Genomic DNA, 27089 nt, shown 5'->3' with positions numbered 1-27089 from the left:
TTCCAGGTGTGCCACTTAATTTGGGTTTAAGTTACTTAAACTATTATTATTTTTAATTTATATATTAATTATAAAATTAAACATTATTTATTATTTAATTAATTATTTAATTATAAAACGGTGTACAGTATATTTTTAATTTTGTGGTGATCTATAATTGATGTTTACTTAGTACCTCTATATATAAAGAATAAAATTAATATGTACTGTATATATATATAATTTGTATTATGTATGTAATCTTTATATTTATATTATTGTAATAACTATCATATAACATATATATTTTTTAATATTACACAGAGAGAGAGAGAGAGAGAGAGAGTGAGAATCGGAACTAACAGGCAAAAAATTGAGTAGATTGAATAGGGGTACCGCAAAATAAAATAAATTAATTAGGAGTGCTGGTATTAAAAAAAGGTTGAAAACCACTGCGTTAAACCATCGACATCAAGTTGACCAATGTGATTCATCCCCTTCCTTCTACTGTTTATATAAGTAAAGACTTTGCTGCTTTTCTTGGCATTCTTTGCTAGAGACTTCTTATAACCTGCCTGGATTTACCTAACCTCCTTTGTGACTTGATTGCAGGCTAGTTTATATCTACCATGAGTTTCTGTATCACTTGATAATTTACATGCATTCCATGCATTTTTCTTCTCTGCCATGTCTCTGTATAGTTCATCTGACATTCATTTAGGTCTAAGCATTGAACTGTATTGCTTAGTATGAAAAGCCTAGTAGTATCTATGATTATTTCCCTCACTGCTTCTCATTTAGAATTTATTGTTGGTAACAACATTAGTTGATCCCACTGTATAGAATTTAAACACTGTCTGAGATCACTGTAATCTCTTTTGCAAAAGCAAAACCCTTCTTACCCTTGATGGTAATTACATCTAAGTAAATCTTACATCAATACACTGTGTTCTTTGCCACCTAGTGGTTCTTTACCTGCAGATTCTTATAGCATGAAGAAGCAATGCTGATGATCAGCTCAAGAGTATTTCTCTCCTTGTTGCCTCTCTAACTTGCTGCTGTAGAAAACAGTTGTCCATTAAATCCATAAAAGTATTGCTAGTATGTGAGTTATCAACCTGGAGGTTTCAGTCATCTGGAAAGTTAAAATTCCCCATAAGACATTCTGATTGAATGGCCCACTCTATTTTTGGTTGTTTGGTTTGTACAGTTGGTTGTTTGCCATACTCATCACAGTCATTCAACCTATAACCCACTCCTACTCTCATTTTTGTTTTCCCAGTGCTTATATTATACCAAACTGACTCTGCACTGTGCTGGCCACTCATATTAACTGTATGCAATGCCTTAGCTTTTATGTGTATCTTAACTAAGAACATAACCCTTCTCTCCCCCTTTTTATCCAGTCTGTCCTTTCTGTATACACTATATTTCCCATATTCAAATACTGCATCCCTTATATCTAAGAGCCACTATGTCCCTGATATCACAACAATGTATGCAGTTGACATCTTTACTAGCACTTCAAATTATCAAATTTATTTGCTATGCTTCTAGCATTGTGGTAAATGCAAGTGTATATGTTCCTGTACTTACTCTTAGTTAGCCTCACACAGCTCACATATTTACTTAGTCCATGATGACTCCCAGCACTGCTTGAAATCCCTAGCACCTTGCTTTCCAGGCTGCTGCTCGTGCCAATAGAAGCAGTACAAGAATCACTTTCACCTTTACCTGTGGCTGTTGTTAATCTTTTAGTCTGTGTATCCCCAAGCTGGCAGTTTTCCGACCCACCTATCACTGCCTCAATAGATCAGATATTCTTATATCTCTTCTATTCAAGTGTATCCTATCCCTGTAAAAACAGTCTCTCCTGTTAACAAGCACAGACCATATTGAGAAAAATTCTATCCTGTGAGCCTTGCACAATATTTCCATGGCTGAATTGATTTACAGTGCCATCATTATGTACTCCCTCCTATCATGCCTGGGCAAAATTACAGACACTTTCAAATTTAATGCTAACTCGTGACATTTTCTTAACATTTCTCTACTTGTTAAGTCCATAGATCTTCCACTCAGTGTCATTAGTGCTAGTGTACAACAATAGTACATTTTGTGCACTTAAAAGATGATATCTGCTCTACAACATCGTAACTTCCCCCCCCAGCAGATATACTCGGGTTCTATTCCACCTATTCTTTTTTGCACAATATATTTCCTATTTCCCTGACAATAGTTACCTCCTGTGGGACCAGCAAATTCTGCCTTGGAGATGTGCAAGCTCTGCTGTTGAGGTGGGCAGCCGAGTGCTTGGGGCCCAATTTAATTCAAGGGCATTCACAATTCTTCAAGCTCTTATAAATGCCTATCAGAATGCCGAGTTGATGCCTAACATCCTCACGCTCCTTACATTGAACAAACACATAAAGACATCTCCCTTGGCTGTATCACGTCCCATCCCAGATCTGCAAACATCAGACAAGTAGTACATTTCGTGAGGCTGAATTTCGGAGGACAGCTGATCCCCTCAGTTCTTCCTAACCCAGAAACTTCTGATACTTTGAGCTTTTTGTTTTGCTGATCTGGTCTGAGGCATGATTTACATTTAAATTCAGTTTAATTGAGAATGGAAATAGGAAATATATTATGCAAAAAGAATAGGTGGAATAAAGCCTGGATATATGTCTGCTGCGGAGGGGAATGTTGACGATGTTGTAGAGCAAATATCATCTTTTAAAGGCACAAAATGTAATTACTACCTTAAGTAATATACTTAAATGCAATAATAACACTTTGCACTTGTAGTGCAGCAATAATACATATGACGCTATCAAGTTTATGTTGTTAAATATATATTACAATATCGAGTTTACATTATATGTATATTATTTTATGGAGTTTTAATTTTACATATTATGTTATGGAGTTTTCATTTTACATATTATATTATTGAGTTTACACTGTACCATTATGTTTGTAAAGTTATAAGTTAATTATAATAGGTAATAAAATTATCTGTTAATACGAAATGTACTACTTGTTTGATGTTTGCAGAACAGTTAATGTCAACTTACGTGATTTGAACTTTTGAGATACCACAATTTACCACAATTAGACACTAGAATTCCCCTACCATACACTACACTACAGTACAAAGTTAAGAAAATATTCATGCAAAATCAGTAGTACAAAAGTTCTACGTATATTTTTAGTAATAACTTACAAAATCTGTAGCCAAATTTAAACATAAAACTAACGAATGTTAGTTTATGTTTAACTGTGTAGTACTACAATTAGGGGGTAGAAAATGAAAAAGATCTGGTAGTAATTGTGCAGTTAGATATGAAGTTTTCTGAGCAATACAGACAGGCTGACAGAGCATGGGGTATTGTCAATGATATATAGGAATTTTGCTAGTAGACAAAAGGAGGTGATTAACCCTTTGTATAAAGCAATAGTCAGGCCATGCCCTAAGTACTGTGTACAGGTCTGTAGGCCTCATTTTAGGAAGGATGTAGAGTTGCTTGCGCATATACAGAGAAGGGCAACAAGATTGGTGAGGGGAAACGAAGGGGTACTCTTACCAAGAAAGCTTTAGTTCTGCAAATTGCTTCGGCTGGAGACTAACTGTCTGTGAGGTGATCTGATTGGTGTGAATAAGTTCTTGAATGGGTTGAGCATGCTGAATTCTGATGGGATTCTTCCGCTTGCTCAGATTAAGAACCTGAGGGGACATAAATTCAAATCGAGGAAGGACTGTTGTAGAATATATGTGCTGAAATTTGCCTTTAGCAAGCAGGTGGTTAATTGCTGGAACAAACTTCGTTTGGTCATTGTGGAAGTTGATAGTTTAAATAAATTCAAGGAGGAACTGGACAAACTTTTAGAGGGAATGGATGTGTGAAGTTTTTTTTTTTTTTTGGCTGATGCTACATAAGCTCATATGCTTGCTTTCTTGCATCACATGCCTCCATTACTACTACAGTGTGACTAAGACAATAAAGTTATTTCTAGAATACGATTTAGTGTGCTAATTGGTCAATAAAATAGCAAAATTTTTCAAAGACATATCTGTTCCCAGCATCTCCAAATTCTTCAACTAGTATCACTTTAATTGCCACCTCTCAGGACATCTGCCTAATTTTTATAGATCTTGCTGAAGTTACATACCTTGACTACTCTCACTAACAACCCTGATGATCTTTGTATCATCTGCAAACTTAAACATTAAGCCTGATATGCCATCATCAATATCATCAATAAATATTGGGCCCAGCACTCAGCCCTTGGGGAAGTCCACTAATAACATTAATATCAGACAAGTAGTGCTCACTAGTGACTGCTCTGTCTTTTCCTACTTATCTATCCCATATTTGATTGCAGTAGTTTGCCACTAATGCTACATTAGCGGCAAATTAGTAGAGGCATATGATGCAAGAAAGCAAGCTTATATAGCGTCAACCACAAAAAAAAAAAAAAAAACCTTTCCATTTCACCCTTTCATTCACTCCAAACATTTTTCCAGTTCTTCCTTGACTCTATTTAAACTATCAACTTCCACAATGTTGGATGGAAGTTATTTACAGCAATCAACCACTTGCTGGCTGGATGCAAATTTCTGCACATTTATTCTGCAACTGCCTTTCCTCAGTTTGAATTTATGTTCCCCTCAACTACATAATCTGATCAAGAGGAAAAATCACATCAGCACTGAGCTTGCTCAGACCATTCAAACACTTATACACCTCAATTAGATTAGCTGCTACCCAACTTGAATATTCATTAGCAATAGTTGAAGGTTATCAGCAACTGTTTGTTTTGTTATCACTGAATTGTTTCACATCAGCCACATAAATGAGAAGTTTGGTGTCTAAGTGATGTAGGCGGATCACTCATAAATATCACTGATCGCAAGGACCATTGCTGAACTTCCCTCTCAGGTATTTTAAGATTGCATAGCACTTGGTTATAGGATAATCTGTGATAGCTATTTGTAGAGTAAATTGTTAGTCATCTTTGAAAAAACTGCAGGATACCACATTGGCAAAGCTGATGTTTTAGAAGATCATTGGGGTATAGAGTGAAAGGCCTTTGACAGGTCTCTATATTCATACCAGCCTGATAGCCCATATCAATGGGATCAATCAGGAATTATCAAAAGGTGGTAAAATTGTTAACAAATTGCCTGATCCTGATATATTCATGTTGCTATGCTGTGAATACTGTGTACTCCATACTGTTTATTCTGCTATTCTATAATTATTGTGTCATATTTTTTGCCAAAGGATTCAGAACTGATATGGGTCTATAATTGCTGATGAGATTTTTAGCACTCTTTTTGTGGATAGGCAGTGTGATTTCTGGTTAAAATATTTTAAGGTTTTTCAGCCTAGTTCTTCTTTCAAAGTGGTTTGGAAGTCACAAACGCACTACTCACCAGATGAAAAATTGGAAAATTCATCATTAGATGAATTTTCCAATTTGAGGTTACTTTTTTCTGGTTATTAGATTCATAAGAAACTTGACTGTATTTATTCCAAACATAATACTCCTCTTGATAAATATAAATAAGGATCAAGTTTAAACATATATACTATGTACACTATTCAAAACAGTTAACAGATCACAGCAGGTTCAAATGATGTTTGTGTGAATATGACATACACTGCCCTACCATTAATATCCAGACACCTGTCTTTAGACAAAAAAAGAACTTTTATTGTGTCATTTAATATTTTGTGCTGAAACCTTTTGATTTTATGGCAGCCTTCAATCTTCATGGCATACTTTCAACCAGCTTTTTATAGATGTCAGGTGGTATGTTCCTCCACTCAGCCTTTACCGTAGCCACCAGTTCGGCCTTGTTCTTTGGGCAATCTTGACATGCACATACAGGACAAGCCAATACATCCCAAAGATGCTTGATAGGGTTCAGATCAGGACTTTGGGCTGGCCAATCCAACTTTTCCATACCCATGTCCTCCTCAAACCACTATATTATGACCCGAGCAGTATGGCATGGCACATTGTCTTGCTGATGTAGGCATGGGCCTTCCCTGAAGTATTGCCATAAAGTTGGAAGTGCATAATTGTCCAGGATGTTCTGGTATTGCACAGCATTCAATGGAATGCACACCACAGGTCATCTCACATAGAGTTCATATCAGTGCAGGTGATTTTAAGTGGTTTGGGTTGACAATATCCCTGTTGCTGCTGTAAACATTTGAATTACTATGTTAGTTGTGATGATGGAGAGGGGAGAGAGATCCTGCTTTCTTTGTAACAGATTGTAGACCTGCTGGTGGCACACCAAGTCATGCTTCAGCTTGACATTGTGACTCTTTTATCTCTAGTCTCCCAGTGACTCTCCAAAGAATAAAAATTATGCAAATCCATCTGATGTGACATTTTAATATGCTTTAGTACAATAATCAGCAGGTTTGTTGTCTTTTACAGCTGAAATAGTTCATGAATGAAAATTCTTTTGTAGCAATGTCAAGTATTTAAAAAAAATGGTTGCATGCCTGAATTTGCATATTGTTGAACTGTTTTTTGCTTCAGAACTTGGTAATTTACATCTGCATGTTAGTTCACAAACATTTGCTGTCATTTTAGTCACAATGGATATCAATATGGTATATTGTCCAATAGACTGTGCAGTAATCTGCTAATTGTTTTTACTAGTGTATTTTTCTATAAGCAAAATGAACTAAAATATTTTTTACATTCATTTTTCACATTGATTTCATTTCCCTTTTAAATGTTTTTAAAACATGGTTGGTTTTTACACTTGTTAACAACTACAAATTCTGTGTAACTTATTTGGGCAACGTATTTCTTTTCAGAGGTCATACTACAATAGATGCAAGTGGTAAAAGAACTGTATTTGCAGTTGAGAAGGATACCTGCTCAACTGTTTTATGGAAAAATAAAGTTCGGATTCGATGTATTCGGGTTTGTATTAATTTTTAATTTATCTTATGATTTTACACAATTGCACTCTTAATTTTTTATTTCTGTAAATCTGTTTGCTAAATGAGAAAATTAAATAGAACTTAAACTTATAACAGGTGGAATTCAGTTATCCAACAACAGAAAAACTAACACAATTCTCTATGCTGATGATCAAGTACGTTTGGCTAAATCAAAGAATGAATTACAGATATTAACACACCATTTAAATATGATAGCAAAGAACTATAATTTAAACATATCAGCTTTAAAAACAAAATCAATAGCAATGTGTGGTAATGATATCAGATGAGTTAAGATAGTAATAGATAGAAACATCATTAAACAGGTAACTGAATTTAAATATTTAAAAAATAGGATTTTAGAATTTAAAAAGGATATGGAATACAAATTACAAACTTACAATAAAATGAATGGAATAATAATGACAAAATTACGAATACATAACATAATGTCAAAGGCAGCACTTAAATATGGTAGTGAAGTATAGTATATAACAGAGCTATGATGCTCAATATTGAAGTCAATTTCTTATTCTTCTACAAAGGTAGTGAAGTATGAACACTTGGGAAGAGGGATAAACAACATCTGGAAGCAGCCCAAATGAAATTTCTCAAACCACTTGGGATTAACCAGACTAGATCATCAAAGAAACACATAGTAATAATAATAGAGGCACGTGATGCAAGAAAGCAAGTATATGAGCTTATGTAGCATCAGCCAAAAAAAATTCACACAACCATTCCCTTTAAAAGTTTCTTCTTGAATTTATTTAAACTATCAACTTCCACAATGACAGATGGAAGTTTGTTCTTGCAATTAACCACCTGCTGGCTAAAGGCAAATTTCTGCACATCTATTCTACAGCTGTCTTTCCTCAACTTGAATTTATGCCCCCTTAGGTTCGTAATCTGAGCAAGCGGAAGAATCTCATCAGAATTCAGCGTGCTCAACCTGTTTAAGACCTTATACACCTCAATCAGATCACTGCGCAGGTGCTTAGTCTCCAGCCACTGCAATTTGCAGAACTTAAACCTCTCTTGGTAAGAGGACCCCTTTGTTCCCCTCACCAATCTTGTTGCCCTTCTCTGTACACGCTCAAGCAAATCTACATCCTTCCTAAAATCAGGCCTCCAGACCTGTGTGCAGTATTCAAGGCATGGCCTAACAATTGCCTTATACAAAGGGATAATTACCCCCTTTTCCCTGCTAACAAAATTCCTGTATAGCATTGACAAAACTCCACGACCTGCTCTTGTAGTCGTGGGGTTTTGTCAAGAAAGCTGCCAGAGCTTTCTTGCTCAGAAAATAAGAAAAAGACTAAACACCTCCAACATAATAGAAGAAATACAAAATTATCAGTTAAAATGGAAAGAACATGTAGAGAGAATGAGTATGAAGAGACTACCAAAATTGGCAATGAACTACAAACCTATTGGAAAAAAAAACAGAGGGCCTCCCAGAAAAAGATGGATCGAAGAGTTCTTTGAACAGGCTTCATAAGCCTAAAATCCGCTAAGTACAAGAAGAAGAAGAAAAAGAAAATGGAACTGTACATAGACAAAAATTAAAGAATTGTACAAAGTTGATAAGAAATTAATGTGAAAAATTCAGTCTTAACTGAAGAGAATTACAGAATGCCATGTGCCCTGAAAAGTATGTTTTCATGGAGGTTTTAATAATTAGTAGAAAACAGCTCACTACATTGTTTTAAACATTTTTATTATGTATAATGGATTAATAAAAAAAAAAAAATCGAGGTCTAGTATATATTATGACTCCTTTTTATGGGTCTTTTTTTCATTTTTCAGTAGATTAAAATTAATCAGAAAAATGAAATAAATTTTGCTTGTAGACCAAAGGGCCTGGTTATAAGTAGTAAGAATTTCTAGTTTCTTATAATTTTTATTTATTTATTTTTATTATTATTTTTTTTTATTTATTGCACCAGGCAGTCCCTGCAAATTCAGGCAGCCTTACTATATATTTACAATACTGTATGTACTTTATTACAGATACAATTCATAATATCATACAGAGAGTCAGGCACATCCATTCAAAAGTAGGCAACAACATCCAAAGTCCATCTACACAAGAACCCTTCAAGAAGAAATGCATAATACAAGTTGTGTGTGGTACAGTCAGTCCTCATATAACACGGTAATTGTGTTCCTAGAAGCCCTCGTTCGATGCAAAAGCATGCAATATAAATAATAGGCCTTATGGGAAAATAGGGTTAGGTGCAGACCACTCAAGACTGAACACACATTTATAACCAAAACATTACCAAACACAATTAATAATTGTAATAAAATACTTATGTATTTTATCACGATTATTATGTAATAAAATATTGCTAATGTTTTTGCTTTTATTGTATGCAAACTTGTTCCTGATCTCTTCTTTGTTTGATCTTCTATCCAAACAGATAAAAGACATCCCATCTCTTCCAAAATAGGTGGTAGATGACTTTCATCAACCGGTGAAATACCACCACTTTGCTTATTGGAGGCTTGAAGTGGTGAAACCCATGTTTAGTCTCTAGAGTAAAGTTTCCGGCATCCCCCTCCCCCCATACTTCTCCTTCAACCCATGCATGGTACTAAGTACTATAGGTTTTGATACCTTTCGTGTTTGGGGTTTTCATAAAAAAAAAAAAAAAATTCTTTGTCTTGATCTAATGGATTTTGTTACACCTTGAGTTGTCCCTGCTATAAAAGTTACTTTTATTTTCTCTGCATTCTTTCTAATTGTTCTCAGCGTTACCTCATTTTGGCATGTAGCACACACAATATCACATGTTCTTTCATTCTGCTCAAAGCGTTTCACAGTTTCGTATTTTTTTGAAAATATTTTCTTTTTCTCTCTGAACAGTGACATAGCCAGGATTTTTGTCAGCAGGTACATTCACAAAAAGGGCCCTTTTTTTTTGGCTGATGCTGTATAAGCTTGCTTTCTTGCATCATATGCCTCAACTAATTTGCTTTCTTAAAAAGCACCTCAATACCAGATTTCAGCATCAGAGGATACAATGTACTTGCTGACCTTACCCTGTCTGCACCACTATCTCTGAACTGGCAGTATCTTCACCAGCACGCTTCCTTTTCACACTTTTTTCAGGTATTTTACTCATTTTTAGGGAAGAAAGCACAATTGCAGTATAAAAAGAACAATGCACATGTAGCAGCTGAGTAACCACCACTGTAAGTGTTGTGTTCGGCTGGGATGATTCTGCCACGTTAAACTGCAAGACCTCATTACACAATGCAACATTTAATTTCCTTGCTCTATTTGTAACAAGATTAACCATCTTCAAAATACCTAGATGAAAAACTCTTGGAAGGATTTGAAATCCACCTCTGCTCCTACCAGAAGTTGTTCACATAGCGGATTCAATACATGTAGATTCGGTGACCCTGATATTAATTCCTCCCTAAGATCGGAGTACTCATAACAGTCATATACTATTTCATCTTTCCCTCAGACGCATGCAGAACGGTCCACAATACTTAACTCATGGAACATTGCAAAAAATGATCCATTTCCTGTCAAGAAGAAGATGGCATGCAAATTTGGACTAAATCATCTGGACCAAAATTTACCATTAATATTACACATGGAAAGAATTTATTTATAATGTGACCCTTAGTATTATCATTTGTACTATTAGAACTATCATTCCATCTTTTAATATTAGTATTAGTATTAGTAATGGCCGCATGGTGCAAGAAAGCCTATGGCTTATGCTGCACCAGCCAAAAAAAACACAGAATAAAACAATGATAAAAAAAAAAAATTAAAAAGAATTAATAAAAGAAAAGGAAATTAAATCTATCATCCTATGCATTTCCCTCGCCCGAAGGTACTATCCAGATGACCTTTGAATTTCCCCAAGCTGTCGGCCTCTACCACCCATGAAGGCAACTTATTCCAGTAATTTATAACTCGCTGGCTAAAATAAAACTTCCTGCTGTCCAATCTAAACATTTCCCCCCGTAACTTGAATTTATGTCCCCTAGTTCTAGCATCATTTATAATCTTGAAAATTTCGTCCTCGTTCATTTTACTGATGCCTCTCAGAGCCTTAAACACCTCAATCAAATCTCCTCTAAGGCGTCTAGTTCCCAAACTCTGCAACCCACATATTCAAAGTCTTTCTTCATAAGGATGCCCTTTTGCTGATCTCACCAGGCGAGTGACCCGTCTTTTCACCCTTTCAAGAAGCTCGATATCTTTCTTTAGGTGCGGTCTCCATACTTGTACACAGTATTCCAAGTGTGGTCTAACAAAAGCCTTATATAATGGGATTATCACGTCCCTATCTCTACTTGCAAAAGTTCGATAGATCATCGATAGGACACTATGGGTCTTCCTTGCAACCTGTTTACAATGCTCAGAGAATTTCATGTCTGACCATATCGTAACACCCAAGACCCTTTCCTCCAATACTGGGTTTAGTTGAACTCCACCAAGTGAATAAGTTATTTTGGGATTACTGTTTCCCAGGTGTAATACCTTACACTTTGTTGGATTAACGCATAGCTGCCATTTTCCTGACCATTCCTGAAGTCTATCTAGGTCTCTCTGAAGAAGCTCAGCTTGACAGTGATCATTAACGACTCTACCAATTTTAACATCATCTGCAAATTTAGACATCACACCCTCTATCCCTTCATAAATGTCGTTTATGAAAATTAAAAACAACAGTGGTCTTAATACTGATCCTTGGGGAACCCCACTTCTTACATCAACCCAATCTGAGGAATAGCCATTTATCACAACCCTCTGCCTCCTGCCCTGAAGCCATCCTGCTATCCATCTAAGGATTTTCCCAGTGATTCCATCCTGTTCCAGCTTATAAAGCAACTGCTCATGTGGGACTGAGTCAAAAGCTTTGCTGAAATCTAAATAAACAATGTCGAAATTATTCCCTAAATCCAGCTCATTGAGTGACCCTTTCGAAATAGCGAACCAGATTTGTTAAACATGATTTTCCCTTTACAAAACCATGCTGAGTATCCTTGAGAATTTCAATTCGATCCAAATGATCCTGAATTCCACCCTTGATCATTGCCTCCATGATTTTCCCTACCACTGAAGTCAGATTAACAGGTCAATAATTTCCCACTTCACTTTTAGAGCCACCCTTTTGTATGGGAGATATATTGGCACTTTTCCAATCCATGGGAATCTCCCCAGAGTCTAGTGATGCTCGCATAATTAGCCTCAATGGTTCAATGCACTCACTTGCCACTTCCCTTAAGATTATAGGGTATATTCTATCAACTCCAGGAGCCTTACTGGTCTGTAGGCTCGAAAGTTTTTTTCATTAAATAATCTTGCGAAATTGCAATATCATGAATTACATATTTTTCAACTTCTCTCCCACAATTTCCCATTGCCACAAAAGGTTTTTCATTTGTAAATATCGATGCAAAATAACTTGATGCAAAATACTATCCCCTTTCCCTTACGTAAAGGTCTAATCTGGTTTGTCCTGCTCTTCTTGGCATTTATATATGTGAAGAATTCCTTATCCTCCCTCTTTGCTCTGTTTGCTAGTGATTTCTCATAAACTGCCTTTGCCTGTCGAACCTTTTCTGTGGCTCTATTACACATCACCTTGTGGCTGTTATAGGCTTCAGTACTTTTTATTGCTCTGTAACCTTTCCATGCCACCTTTTTCTGCTCAAGTAATGTGGCAACTTCACTATTCATCCAACTTGGAACCCTCCTCGTGGAGTATTTTTTTTAATGGTATATACGCATTCAAGGCATCTGTGATTAATGTTTTAAAAGCATACCACAGTTCAAATGTGTTCATTCTCTGCGTGATATCTACCCAGTTAATAAAGGCTATGTAGTACCTTAAGGCATTGTAATTTCCTTTTCTGAAATTAAAACCCATTCCTTTGCCTTTTACTGCTGCTACCTCTCTCATCATCATCATCCACCGTAGAACTCCGTGATCACTTCCTGCTACTGGTTCCTCTACTGTCAGTCCTGTTATGTCATCTGATTCATGGGTGATGATTCCTGCCATTGACCAACCAAGAGAGCCCAGATACAATTCTTCTCTTCTTTGTATGCACCAGCACAATCAATTTCAGTTGAGAGATGCCTGTATGGTACTCCATACCTTAAGTGAAAGCACATTGACTTGAAAACTAAATGTAGGTCTAGAGGCAGCCTTGCAGTCATGACCTGACGTGCATTGCATCATTCAAAAGAGTTCTGCAGGCCACACTTAGGTTCAATAAAATTGTATGCTGTACTGCAAACAGCTTCCTGACGTTCGCCTTTTGTAACCCACAACCTAACCATACACATATACCACAACTAACAATTGGCAAGAAGATGCAGTCATAGAACAAATTCAGTGTTCTTCCTTTTATTCCCCAGTCCTTCCTTGTTATCTGTGCAGTCATTCTAGCAACTTTCCAGATCTTATCTGCTATGTAAGTAATATGTAAAAGAAGCGCAGCTGCCTATCAAATAGGATCCCTAAGTATTTTATCATTTTCACAGACTGGAGACAAGTTCTACCTAAAGAAACCAGAGTTCCTAGTCCCTGACAGGTGTCCTTTCAATGACACAGTTTTATTATTTGTTGTGGACACTGTCAATCTATGCAGTTTGCACCCTTGATGTAGTTCCAACAGAATCAAGTTTAAACATTCTTCCAATTGCACTCATGAATCACCTTCCATTAACACAACTAATCATCGGCATAAGCTACTATCAAGACAAGATTATAGTTTAGTTTCAGCCATTCATTGAGCACTAGATTCGACAGAAATGGCCCAAAGATAGATCCCTGAGGGCAACCTCTTACTACATTCCTTGTAATTGTCACACAGTAAGACTTGACAGTTACAGTTCTTTTTGTTAAATAGTCCTTCATGACATAATGTAATTGCTTTGTACATTTTGCTTCTCCCATAATAAATAACACACTGTCCCAGTCGATTATGTCAAATGCCCCAGAAAAATTGATGAATATGTCCAAATTATATTTAGCTGTGCACTGCTACACTTAACTGACCAGCCACCGTAATGCATCATCTATTCCTCTTCCTTCAGTGAAATGGTATTGATCGTCAAATAAAATGTAGTTACCTCACACATGATTCTATATTCACACTGCAATTAGTGTTTCGTATACTTTCCCAAATCCACTCAGTAGAGCAATTGAGTGATAAGATTCCACTCTGCCCTTCGGTTTCACTGGAAATTTTAAAAAAAGGTTTAGCAACACCTTCTTCCATTGGGCTGGAAACACCCCATCTTGCAGACATGCATTGACGATGCTGTGAAGATGACTTTGGAGTCAACCCAAAACTTTACTTGGTGACCTCACTCTCAACAAGGGCTGTTCCTAGACATTTGTTGTTTTTGATCTGGAAAATTGTCATTTCTAATTCATCAACTTGAAAGTCACTCTCATCTCCCTCACCTTCATAACAATCATTTAACTCCTTCATTTCCAGGTATTCATCAGGTCCAGTGTCAGTGTCTAACTTTAAGTTAGAATTACCTAACAGATGATCGAGAATAAGTGCACACTTTCTTCCCAAGATCTTGAAGTTTGACCATTAAAATAAATAGAATAGATGACATCTCCAGCAGAGTGCCTCAGATTGTTATTACAAATCTTATAAACTATATACAGTTGTGCCGCCTTATCAGCTGATTCAGTTACCCGCGGTTAACCATAGAAAAAAAACGAAAAAACTTAACACATACTACTCGCATGTCCAATATGATGCTTCCCTTTATTTTTTTCGATGTCGATTTTAAATCGAATAGCCTCCCTTTATTTTTTATAATGTCACACATGGTTTGGTCACCAACATTATAATGGTTCTTTAGACATTTAATTAACGGATGCACCGTTTTCAGACTTTTGAATAATTTCAAGTTTTTGTTTAATTTGAAAGCACAACTCTTGCGTTTGCCCATCATTTTCTCGATTCTAAACAAAAAAAAAAAAAAAAAAATCCGACATCTTTGACATAAATAATGAAACAAAATTTGTCCTTTTGCGGTGCGACAATTTTTTTTTTTATTTTGTTTTGAGTGATAGGTGTGAAGACAGTGGGGATTGCAAGATAATAGGTACACTAATCTCCCAATGACAACTTATAATGCTGGTTCTTGTTGCTTATTTATGACTTGCAAAATATCTGTTTATACCTATTCTAATTATTACTTGAATTTTATGATTTCTGATTGATTTTTTTTTTTAAATTAAAAAAAAAATTATTTTTATTTTTATTTGGAGTCTTGAAGTGTCCCGGTTAATCCAAACCCGGTAAATCGAGAGTCTGCTGTACTTTATTATTACCGTATTAAATGTTGGTAATGTCTTACCGTGTTTAATTTATCCATTAAACTTTATTATACCTATGTATGTACAAGAAAATCACATTATATACGGGGTCAGCAGGTGTTCGTTTATATCCGTGGTTTCGGCCATCCAGGTAGATCTTGGAACGTATCCCGCGCAGATACGGGGGTCTTACTGTATATTCCAGAGGTTGTTATTACCACATGATCTCACCAGTTCTTTCCAAGCTTTATATTTTCCCTTCACAATCATATGAATATATTTTCTGCACAATTGCTGGTAGTCATTCTTCAAAGTAATTTACTCATTATCTCTCCACTGTTTAATCTGACTAAATTGACACAGCAGAAAAGGACCAGTCAGAAGATCCTACCTTAGAAATATTTGCAGAAGACATGAATACTAGCAAACTATACTTCCTAAAAAACAAAAATTAAAGACAGGGAAAAAGCCCAAGATAATAGCCCACAGAAACTGGGGTACACACAAAATTAAGCTGAGCAGTAGAAAATTTCATACACTGAAAAATTCATTGGAGGCTATTAAACAAATGCTTAAATTAGATGGCAAGATTTGCTTTTATAAAGACTGCTACAATGAATATCTACATGGCTATCGCCTACACCGTCTCTCCCAGTGAAGAACCAAAGCTGGTCTCTGTGTTCTCCACAAAATCATTAATAATAAGTCATCTGTTCCAGTCTACTTTCCCTCATAATTTTTCCACATCCCTTTCTGATCAATCAGACACAACGACTTATTTTATTTGTCTTTCTGTACCAACTACAGTCATTTTAGGCACCTTTTTAAATTATTAAATTTAATCAATATTTTAGAATTGGATCCCTTTTACAGATTGCAGTTCTCTTATTCATTCATTTATTTCCATAAATACTTAAATTTTTATCAAGTTTGTTTCGAGTTTGTCTTATTTGTACCCACATTATTTATGCATTCAACTCTCATTTTATGTTTGTTGTTTTTATTTCAAATATTGTATATTTTATATTTTTACTGCACTTTTATTAGTTTATACTTATCTATTTTGTTTATAATTTTTGTATTATATATTTTATACAATCAGTTTATTCTTATTCATTATTAATTTATCTCTTTATCTTTGTACATTGTAATTGGGATCATCCTGTATGTGTGAATTAATAATAAAATATCAAGGTCTCCACAGAAATATTGAAGATGTTTGAGATTTAATATATCATCACCATCCATTTTCAATCCACTGCAGGATGAAGGCCTCTCCAGCAACTTTCCAGTTCCTTCTGTTTTGTGCAATGGCCATCCATTTACTGTCCACGAACTCTTGAATTTCATCTTTCCATCTCCATTGTTGTCTTCCAGGATTTCTTTTCACTCCTCTTGGGTGCCATTCTGTTATTTTCTTAGTCCATCTGTCATCATGTCTTCAAGTATGTGTTCTGCCTGGTCCATTTCAGTTCTTTAGGTTTGATCAAAATGTCCTTTACTTAAGTTTGCTGCCTAATCCATGTGCTTCACTTCCATTCTTTTGGTGAGTGCCCAAGTTTCACTTCCATAAGTCATGGTGAGAGTATCCATTGGTTAATTATTTTATATTTCAAACAAATTAGGATATTGCTCCTCAGTATGTGAGTATATTTCATGAATGCTATCCATCCGAAATTTATTCTTCTCTTGACTTCCCGCCATATATCATTATTGCAGCTAATGACTTGTCCAAGATAAGCATATGAATCAACCTTTTCAGTTTCTGCCCATTCAGTGATTATAACGCTTCCTCTGGCATACTTGTTCGTCATTACTTTTGTTTTAACCATATTCATCTTTAGTCTGAAATTCTTACTAACTCTGCATAACTGATTAAGATTTTCCTCTTTAATTCTGTGGGACTATGGCTTATGATCACAATGTCATCTGCAAATTGTAAATGGTTTAGGTACTCTCCATTCCCATTGACTCCTTTCTGCGACCAGTCCAATCTTCTGAAAGCTTCTTTAAGGGCAACAGTAAACAACTTCGGAGCTGTATCTCCTTGTCAAACTCCTTTCTCAATTTTAAATTTGCTACTGTCTTTGTCTAGTACAAATTTTTTGTATAATAAAGGAGGTAGCATTCTCATATATTTTCTTCAAATTCATAACATATGGGATGTTTATGCCTTGTCTTTCCAGTGCACAAAACTTTATGGAGTCAAATGCTAGGCATAATGGCATTTTATATTCATTTGCTTCTCCATTAGGTGTGATATTATTTGAAGGTGATCCATAGTTGGGAATCCTGTCCTAAAGTCAGCTTGCCCTTTCGATTGATTCTCATCAAGTATTCTTCTTGTAGGCTTGAAGTGGTGAAACCCATGTTTAGTCTCTAGAGCATAGTTTCCGGCATCCCCCCCCCATACTTTTCCTTCAACCCATGCATGGTACTAAGTACTATAGGTTTTGATACCTTTTGTGTTTGGGGTTTTCATAAAAAAAAAAAAAAAAAAAATCTGTTAGTAATAACCCTTGTGAACAACTTGTAGATTAGCATTAGTAGAGGCATACAATGCAAGAAAGCAAGCTTATGCAGCATCAGCCAAAAAAAAAAAAAAAAAAAATATGGAAGCCTGTTCCACCAATCAACTACCTGCTGGCTAAAGGCAAATTTCCGCACATCTATTCTAAAACTATCTTTCCTCAATTTGAAACTGTGCCCCCTCAGGTTCTTAGTCTAAGCAAGATGAAGAATCCCATCTGCATTCAGCTTGCTCAACCCATTCAAGGCCTTATACACCTCAATCAGATCACCTCGCAGGTGCCTACTCTTCAGGCACTGCAATTTGCAGAACTTAAGCCTTTCTTGGTAAGAGCACCCCTTTGTTCCCCTCACCAATCTTGCTGCCCTTCTTTGTACTCATTCTAGCAACTCTACATCCTTCCTAAAATGAGGCCTTCAGGCCTGTACACAGTACTCTAGGTGTGGCCTGACCATTGCTTTGTATAACGGGATTATCACCTCCCTGTTCCATTAGCATTAGTAGAGGCATTTGATGCAAGAAAGCAAGCTTATGCAGCATCAGCCAAAAAAAAAAAAAAAAACCCACTTCCACTTCACCCCTCTGTTCATTCAAAATACCTGTCCAGCTGAGCCTTAAACTTATTTAGGCTATCAACCTCCACCACAAGGGATGGAAGTCTGTTCCACCAACCAACCACCCGCTGGCTAAAGGCAAATTTCCGCACGTCTATCCTACATCTGTCTTTCCTCAATTTGAATTTATGCCCTCTCAGGTGATTTTTCTGAGCTAGAGGAAGAATCCCATCAGCATTGAGCATGCTTAAACCATTCAAGGCTTTATACACCTCTATCAGATCACCTCGCTGGTGCTTGGTCTCCAGACACTGTAATTTGCAAAACTTAAGCCTTTCTTCGTAAGAGCACCATTTGTTCCATTCACTAATCTTGTTGCCCTTCTCTGTACTCGTTCCAGCAGCTCTACATCCTTCTTGAAATGAGGCCTCCAGACCTGTATACAGTACTCTAGGTGTGGCCTGACCATTGCCTTATACAATGGAATAATCACCTCCTTATCCCTGCTGCAAAAATTCCTGTATATCATTGACAATACTCCATGAGCTACTCTTGCAGCCCGTCTGCACTGCTCAGAGAACTTCATATCTGCCTGCACAACCACTCCCAAGTCCCTTTCATTCTCTACCACTGTCAGTGTAGTACCACAGAGTTGATACGTTGCTCTAGGGTTGCTGTTTCCCATGTGTAGTACTTTACATTTGTCAATGTTAAACTTCATTTGCCACCTCTCAGCCCATCTGCTCAACCTTTCCAGATCCTGTTGCAGCAGCATAGTGTCAGTAGTGTCCTTGACAACCCTGCCAACCTTTGTATCATCTGCAAACTTGGACATTAAGCTTGATATACCATCATCAATATCATTTATAAATACAGAAAACAATAATGGACCCAACACTGAGCCCTGAGGGACTCCACTAATAACATTAGTCCACGATGAGCAGTGTCCATTGATTACCACTCTCTGTCTTCTCCCCCTCAACCACCCCTTTATCCATAGCAGCAATTTGCCTCCAATGTCACACTGCTCCAATTTGTGTAGCAGTCTTCCATGTGCAACAGTATCAAAAGCCTTTCTAAGATCCAAGTATATAATATCAAAGTTATTCCCTGCATCCAGTTCTTTTGTGACTGCATCATAGTATACAATCAAGTTGGTCAGGCAAGACTTCCCCTTAACAAAACCATGCTGTGTCTGAGCTATAACTGAAGTCTTGTCTAAATGATCCTGCAGTGCTTCTTTAACCAGTGCCTCCATTAATTTTCCTGGAACAGAAGTTAAGCTCACAGGTCTATAATTACTTGTGTCAGCCTTTGATCCTCCTTTGTGAATTGGGGTCACATTTGCACATTTCCAGTCTATGGGTACCTCCCCTGAGTCCAAGGAAGCTCTCATAATTATGGCTAAGGGTTTGCTTACTTCCTTTGCTGCCTCCTTTAATATAACTGGATAGATCCCATCCACCCCGGGTGCCTTTCTTGTGTTTATCTTCAACAGCTTCTCCTCCACTTTACTCCCAGTTATTTCAAGATTCTGTAGCTTACTGCTAGAGTTGAATACCCCTCTGGCATTCCCCTTGCTGAATAACTCCTCATGTGTGAATGTCGATGCAAAATATTCATTTAGTTTGTTAGCTACCTGAGCAGGATCATCAACAGTTGACCCATCAATATCAAGTGGACCAATCTGATTCATCCCCTTCCTTCTAGAGTTTACATAAGTAAAGAACTCTTTGCTGTTTTTCTTTGCATCCCTTGCCAAGGATTTCTCGTAATCTGCCTTCGCCTGCCTAACCTCCTTTGTAACTTGGTTGCATATCAACTTGTATCTATCATAGGCTTCTGTGTCATGTGGTAATTTGTAAGTATCCCATGCATTTTTCTTCTCTGCCATATGCCTCATTAGTTCATCTGACATCCATTTTGGCCTAAACCTTGAACAATATTTCTTAGTTGATATGTAAAGCCTAGTAGCTTCCAAGATAAGTTCTTTGAATGCTTCCCATTTTGAATTTGCTGTTGGTAACATCATCAGTTGGTCCCACTGTATAGAATTTAAATACTGTCTCAGTCCATCGTAGTCGCCTTTACGGAACCAATAACCCTTCCCTTTACCCCTAATGTTAGTTACCTCTTTGAGTAAATCCCACTTCAGCACACTGTGATCACTGCCACCTAGTGGTTCATTTATCTGCAGATTCTTAATGCATGAAGAATCACTGCTGATAATCAAATCAAGAGTATTACTCCCTCTAGTTGCCTCCCGAACATGCTGATGTAGAAAACAATCATCCAATAAATCCACAAAAGCCCTGCTAGTGTGTGAGTAACCAGCCCCCAAATTCCAGTCAATATCTGGGAAATTAAAATCTCCCATTATAAGACTCTCTGATTTACTGGCCCACTCTATTTCCCTGTACAGTTCCTTATTATACTCATCAGAGTCATTAGGCCTATAGCACACTCCTACTCTCAATTTTGATCTCCCAATGCTTATGTCACACCAAACTGACTCAACACTGCACTGTCCAGCGATGTCGACTGGCTTCACTTCCTTGGTTTTTATGTGTTTCTTAACTAATAGCATAACCCCTCCCCCCTTCCTATCCTGTCTATCCTTTCTGTAGACGTTGTACTCCCCAAATTGCAGTTCTGCATCCCTTATATCTGTGTGACACCACGTCTCTGATATCCCAACAATATCTGCCTTTGATGTTTTGAGCAATACCTCAAATTCATCAAATTTATTTACTAAACTCCTAGCATTGGTGTACACGCAAGTATACCTGCACCTGTTTCTATTCTTAGCTACCCTAACACAACCCATGTGTCTACTTGTACCACAATGGCTTCCAGCAGTTTCTGAAATACCATGCATCTTGTTTTTCAGGCTTCTGCTCATTCTAATAGAAGCAGTGCAAGAATCTCTTTCACCTCTGCCAGTGGCTTCTGTCAATCTATTGGTCTTTCCTGCTAGCCAAATTCCTATATATCATTGACAAGACTCCATGACCTGCACTGCTCAGCAAACTTCATATTTGGCTGCACAATTACCTCCAGGTCTTTTCCACTTTCCACTTTCCTGAGTGTAGTACCACCCGGTTGGTATGTTTCTCTTCGGTTATTACTACCCATATGCAGTGGGGAAGACCGCCAGGTGGCCGGTAGTACAAGTTGATGGTAAATTGTGCTCTCTAAAGTAACTTAAATTTAGTAAAAAATCTAGGTTATTACCCAATATGATAGCTATCATCTTATAGTGGACGCCAAATGCTTTCCAATCATACGGGTCATGGATGCACTGGACTTAGAGCAGATAAGTAACTTTTAATTTTAATTTGTGTTTGAACAATTTTGTTAAAGCCGAAGCAAACTACTGCCATTGTCTTGACCGGCTGAAGGTCACTGGTGTGAAGGTAGCTTTTTGGTCGCTATATTGCCTTCGGCAGTAGTTGCCCGCCCACGACCACCTGTAGTTAACCCAATAGACTTAAACGTTATTTTTCTTCCTACAACTCTACTGCAGAACAGTAAACTGACTACCCTTCCCCTATTAATGCTTGATTTGTCATCTGCTGCTTATAGCTCTGCATAATGGCTGGGAAAGTAAATGCACATCGTAGAGCTTCACTGCATTCCTGCAGGCAACCGCACCAGTCCTCGGGGGAAGAAAACTCAGAGGGAGTTCCCTCCTCGATCGCGATGACTAAAAACAAAATTCGGACCGCGAAACAACAGGCTTCCGCGGCAAATGAACACGGCATACCTGCCGCGGACAACTCTCCAGGCGGCGACGATGCTGATTGTAATGGGGTGAACAGCGATTGTGATCCCGCAGCATCCACGAAGAGACTTCCTACCCTCAAGAAAAAGGTTCTCAAAAGACCAGATGCATCTGGCTCACTCCCCCCTAAACAATGGGAGGATGAAGAGGAATGGGATAAAATGCCGAATTTATTCAGCAAAGATTTTCCCAACCTGAAAATTATACACAAACTGAGGCGCAAAATGGAATACTGTCTCAGTAGCAAAAACAGCAACGTCACCAGGGCCGTATCATTATTCGCGCTGCTGGGGCTCTTTAGAGAAGAAGTTATATGAGGTCATTATAGAAAATGAACAGCTGAAGGCCACCAATGCCCAACTCCAACAAACTAATAAAACTCTATCTAAAGTAACTAAAAATCCAACTATAGCAGCTCTGAATACCGGGCTACCTTCCAACCAAGCTTCTGATGAAGATACTCGGCACCAGTTGTCTTATGCTGCCACGCTCAAACTACCTCAGATCCCCACCACACAGAACAAGCATATGCTGATTATAAAAGCTAGAGAAGGGTGCGACATCCCAGATAGCGATGGAGTGAAGGACACCGTCCTAAAGAAGATAAAACCAAAATTAGACAATCTCCAAATCAAAAACATTCGCAAAATTCGCGACAAAGGGATAATATTGGAAGCAGCCACTAAGTCAGATCTAGAACAGATCAAGTCTTGCGGCACAGCTGAAGATCTAACTCTTACCTTTGAAACCCCTAAACTCAGGGGACCAAGTTTAATTGTGTTTGATGTAGATGGCTCAATCCAGAAAGTTGACCTACTGGAGGAAGTATATAACAGAAATCTCTTTGAATCCATGAACAAAGAAGAAGCCATTAAGGAGATGAAAATTCAATTTTCCACCAATGCACGGACTCGCGGTCGACTTAATTGGGTTATAGAAGTGTCCCCCAGGATAAGGAGATTCCTACACAGCCAGGATAGAATTTTTCTGGGCTGGTCATCCCACAGATTCAGAGATTTTGTACCAGTCCTGAAATGCGACAAATGTCTTGGTTATGGGCACACCTCTGCTAAGTGTCTTAAAAAACAACCAATATGTGGGCATTGTGCTGAGGCAGGGCATCTCTACAAGGACTGTCCCAACAAAGCCTCACCTCCTAAATGCTCAAATTGCAAAGCAATTAACAAACCCTACGATCACTCTGTGCGGGATGGAGCGTGCCTTGTATATAGAAGAGCAGCAGATATAGTACGCAATAAGACTAACTATGGAAAATAGGATGCTCAACCCCCCCTCTCCAAGACTTCGTATAGCTCAAATCAATGGCCAAAAATCCATCTCAGTGGCAACACAGCTTCATCCCCTAATGGACGAGCTGAATCTAGACATTCTTCTCCTTCAGGAACCATACTGCGTCCGTGGAAGGGTCTCTGGTTACCCCCTGGCTTTCAGGAAAATCCAGACGATAAACCAATTGTGCCTCGCTGCTATCATCGTCCACAATCCAGACTTAGTAGTAACACAGATAGAATCACTCTGCACTCCCCACCTAGCGGGGGCTACAATAGAAGGCAGCTTCGGCCGTATTGCGGTCCTAACAGCATACTTCCAATTTGGTACAGATATCCTCCCGCGCATAGCTCGACTAGAACAAGCTCTTGACCTCCTGGAGAACACTGATGTCATCATAGCCGCAGATTCGAATGCTCGGTCAACACAATGGTTCAACACCTCTACCGATGCAAGAGGAGATATGTTAGATGAATTCATTACCTCACGCAGCCTTGAAATCATCAACAGACCAGGACAACCAACCACCTACTCTTCGGGAACTGGAGAGTCTAACTACTTCTTCTCTTCGCAATAGACTCCTCCATTGGCAGGTGCATGACACAGCCACTACTAGCGACCATCGCCTCATCACTTACAGTGTCACCGATTTTGCCCTCCCTCGTCAAGTGCCTATCCAGGATATTGTAAGATTCTCTACTAAAACAGCGAACTGGGACCAGTTTGACAATGTAATTCAAGATGCTCTTCATGACCCAGCTAGCAACTTCTACCAATCAATGAACAGTGCGCAGAAAACAGACTTTGTGCAGAGACTGCTCCTCAAAGCTTCAGAGGCTTCCATGAAAAAATGTTCCAGGAAACCAAGATCTGTTCCATGGTGGTCGCAGGAACTCACTAACCTGCGCAATTCTCTGAAGCACGCTCGGAAAGAATACCAAAGCAAGAGAAGGACTGAACCTGCTCACATTGTAGAACAGTATAGAGACCGATTCAAAGCAGTCCACCGTGAATATACTAACAAAATTTACCATGCCAAGCAAAGCTCCTGGCGTTTCCTTGTCGAGACTGAGGGGAACCGGAATCCGTGGGGTTTAGTCCACAAACTCGTGAGGAATAAGCTGGGATCCACGGATGTCATACACTCTGTCCGCTCTGATGACTCATCTGAGACTACACACTGGGAAGATACAATCAACCGGATTCTGGATGAACTAATATATCAGGACAACACCAACTCTGACACTGACATCCACAGGAAGATAGCAGTACAAAATTCCAGCTTCCAGCCAGACAATATGGAGGAACCATTCACAGAGGAAGAAGTCGACGCAGCAATTAAAAAAATCAAAAAAGGTAAAGCTCCTGGTCTGGATTTTATTGAAGGCGAGACTGTGCAACGTCTCTGGGCCATAGCTCCAATGATACTTCTTCAGCTCTTCAACACCTGTCTGAATGAGGGTAACTTTCAATCATGTTGGAAGCACGCTAACCTGAGGCTCTTACCTAACGATCCCACAGGTACCTCCAAGGCATATCGCCCGATTGCACTGCTTCCCATTCTCGGCAAGGTTTTTGAGAGACTGCTGCTCTCCCGCTTCCAACCCCGATATGAAGCCAGTGGTTTGGCATCCTCGCTTCAATTTGGATTCAAACAAGGGTGCTCCACAATTGATGCTCTATCTAAAACCCTCAAAGTTGCAGAACAGTCAGATGCAACTTATGTACTGGCAATCTTCATTGACTTCAAAGGAGCTTTTGACACAGTGTGGTGGCCGGACGTTCTTCAGAGGGCCAGAGTCTCTAACTGTACTTGGAATTTCTACCACTGCCTCAAAAGCTACTTCTCTAACCGCAAGGTCAGCATCAAAACAAAATATCACTACATCACCCGACATCTAACCCGAGGCTGTCCCCAGGGCTCCATCCTGGGGCCAGCTGTCTGGAATATGATACTCGACGACTGGCTCCTGAGGGACTACCCACACACTACGCAGCTTTCTTATGCCGACGACATGGTTATTATCATTGAGGGGCCCACCCGCGCCACCATAGAAACCCAGGCTACGGTTGTTCTCGCTGCTCTGTCCGTATGGGCCACGGAAAATAAACTCTCAGTCTCCACTGAGAAGAGCAAAACCCTCCTATTAAAAGGCAAACTGGACTTCTCCAGACCTCCTACCATACGTTTTAATGGCCGCCCACTGAAAAACTACCGATCGGTGAAGTACCTGGGAGTAATTTTGGACGACAGGAGAACTTTCATTCCTCATATCCAAGCTATCAAAGAAAAGATAAAAAATTACATCACTATGTTAGCACGCTTTACCCGCAAGGACTGGGGTCTTAAAGGACCAACTCAACGCCTTTTATACTCAGCAGTATTTATACCAATTGTCACATATGGAGCTGCAGTATGGTACCACCGAATGACCTTAGTGCATGTTCAACGTAAAATTCAGCAAATTCAACGACTTATGCTACTACAAATGACCCGCGCATGTAGAACGACATCAACTGCCGCCCTACAGCTACTAACAGGCCGCCTCCCTTTGGACCTCCATGTCGCTTTTATCGGACTTTCTCATGCCATCAAGAAGAATAAGGAAGCTGAATTCCTCACTATTCAAACCCGTACCGATACCGACATCAAAAAGGAACATAAACGTGTGTGGCTACAATTCATAAACTTATGGCAAACCCGCTGGAATAACTCCACAACTGGTGCAACTACTAAACTTTTCCTTCCTGAGGTAACCTACATCAACAAGCAACGTTCCACTTGGTTCTTCCCTAACGTCTATGCTTCCTTCCTATTAACTGGCCACGGGTCCTTCAAGAGACGCCTTCTAGAGTTCGGCCTAGTCGAGGATGCCCTCTGTACCTGTGGAGAACCTGAAGACTGGGATCACGTGATGCACTCATGCAACGTATACTTAGATCTAAGAAACCAACTACTCCTAGACCTCCACACTACATCACTTCGGCCAGAAACCAAGTTATTGGAATCTAATGATGCCTTCCGTGCACTGACCAGTTATGCCAACGAGGTCTTTCGTCGTCGCTGGCATCACCTGCAACTCCCGAACACTACTCCTGGATAACCTCCTCTAGACAGCAACTGATACCCAGCACCGGAAACTTCCAGACATGAAACTGCAAATGGCGGACAGCCCTGTCGACGCCGCTCCGTGATTCTCCATTGTGACGATCCTGGACTCTTTAATTTGAACTTTACCTATTCTCTTCTTCCTACCCACAGTCTTTCTCCAGGACTCCCACAACTGCACCTAGCACTCTTCCTGCTCCGTTTCGCCTGGGAGGATGCCTACGCTCTGTCATCTTCGCTATCTTGTCTGTCTTCCACTTTCCTGTCTCTTCTCCACTCTTTCCTTGGCCCTCCCCACTCTCGCTCCTGCAAGAGTGTGGACGGCCCGTCAGATGTCTTTTACTCCCTGGTCCGGCTCCTTCCTGGTGATCGCGCCTTCCAGTAACGAAGAGGCCAGTCAAACACACAAACAACACACTACTCACACATAACCCACACTGACTGGCTTTGCTATGTTAACAGAGTATTTAACGCGGATTTGTGGGAAACCACGGGAACCGCATAACAAAAAACACTATACCCATATGCAGTACTTT

At 38.8% G+C, this 27089-nt stretch overlaps 1 protein-coding gene across 4 annotated transcripts in view; it reads left to right on the top strand.

The window, feature by feature from the left end:
• LOC150077438 (RING finger protein 141-like) overlaps positions 1–27089 on the top strand; it is a 123529-nt gene that overhangs the window by 69666 nt on the left and 26774 nt on the right. For all 4 annotated transcript variants that reach the window (XM_090386861.1, XM_090386862.1, XM_090386859.1 and 1 more), the window contains exon 3: positions 6828–6936. In XM_090386861.1, coding sequence (XP_090242987.1) covers positions 6828–6936 — 109 coding nt within the window. The remainder of the gene's footprint in view (positions 1–6827; positions 6937–27089) is intronic.

Source organism: Mastigoproctus giganteus, chromosome 12 (assembly GCF_048544385.1).
Source record: "Mastigoproctus giganteus isolate SK-2022 chromosome 12, ASM4854438v1, whole genome shotgun sequence".
Lineage (NCBI taxonomy): Eukaryota > Metazoa > Arthropoda > Arachnida > Uropygi > Thelyphonidae > Mastigoproctus > Mastigoproctus giganteus.
Note: the sequence above shows the minus strand (reverse complement) of the source record. Positions and strands in the feature narration are given on the sequence as shown.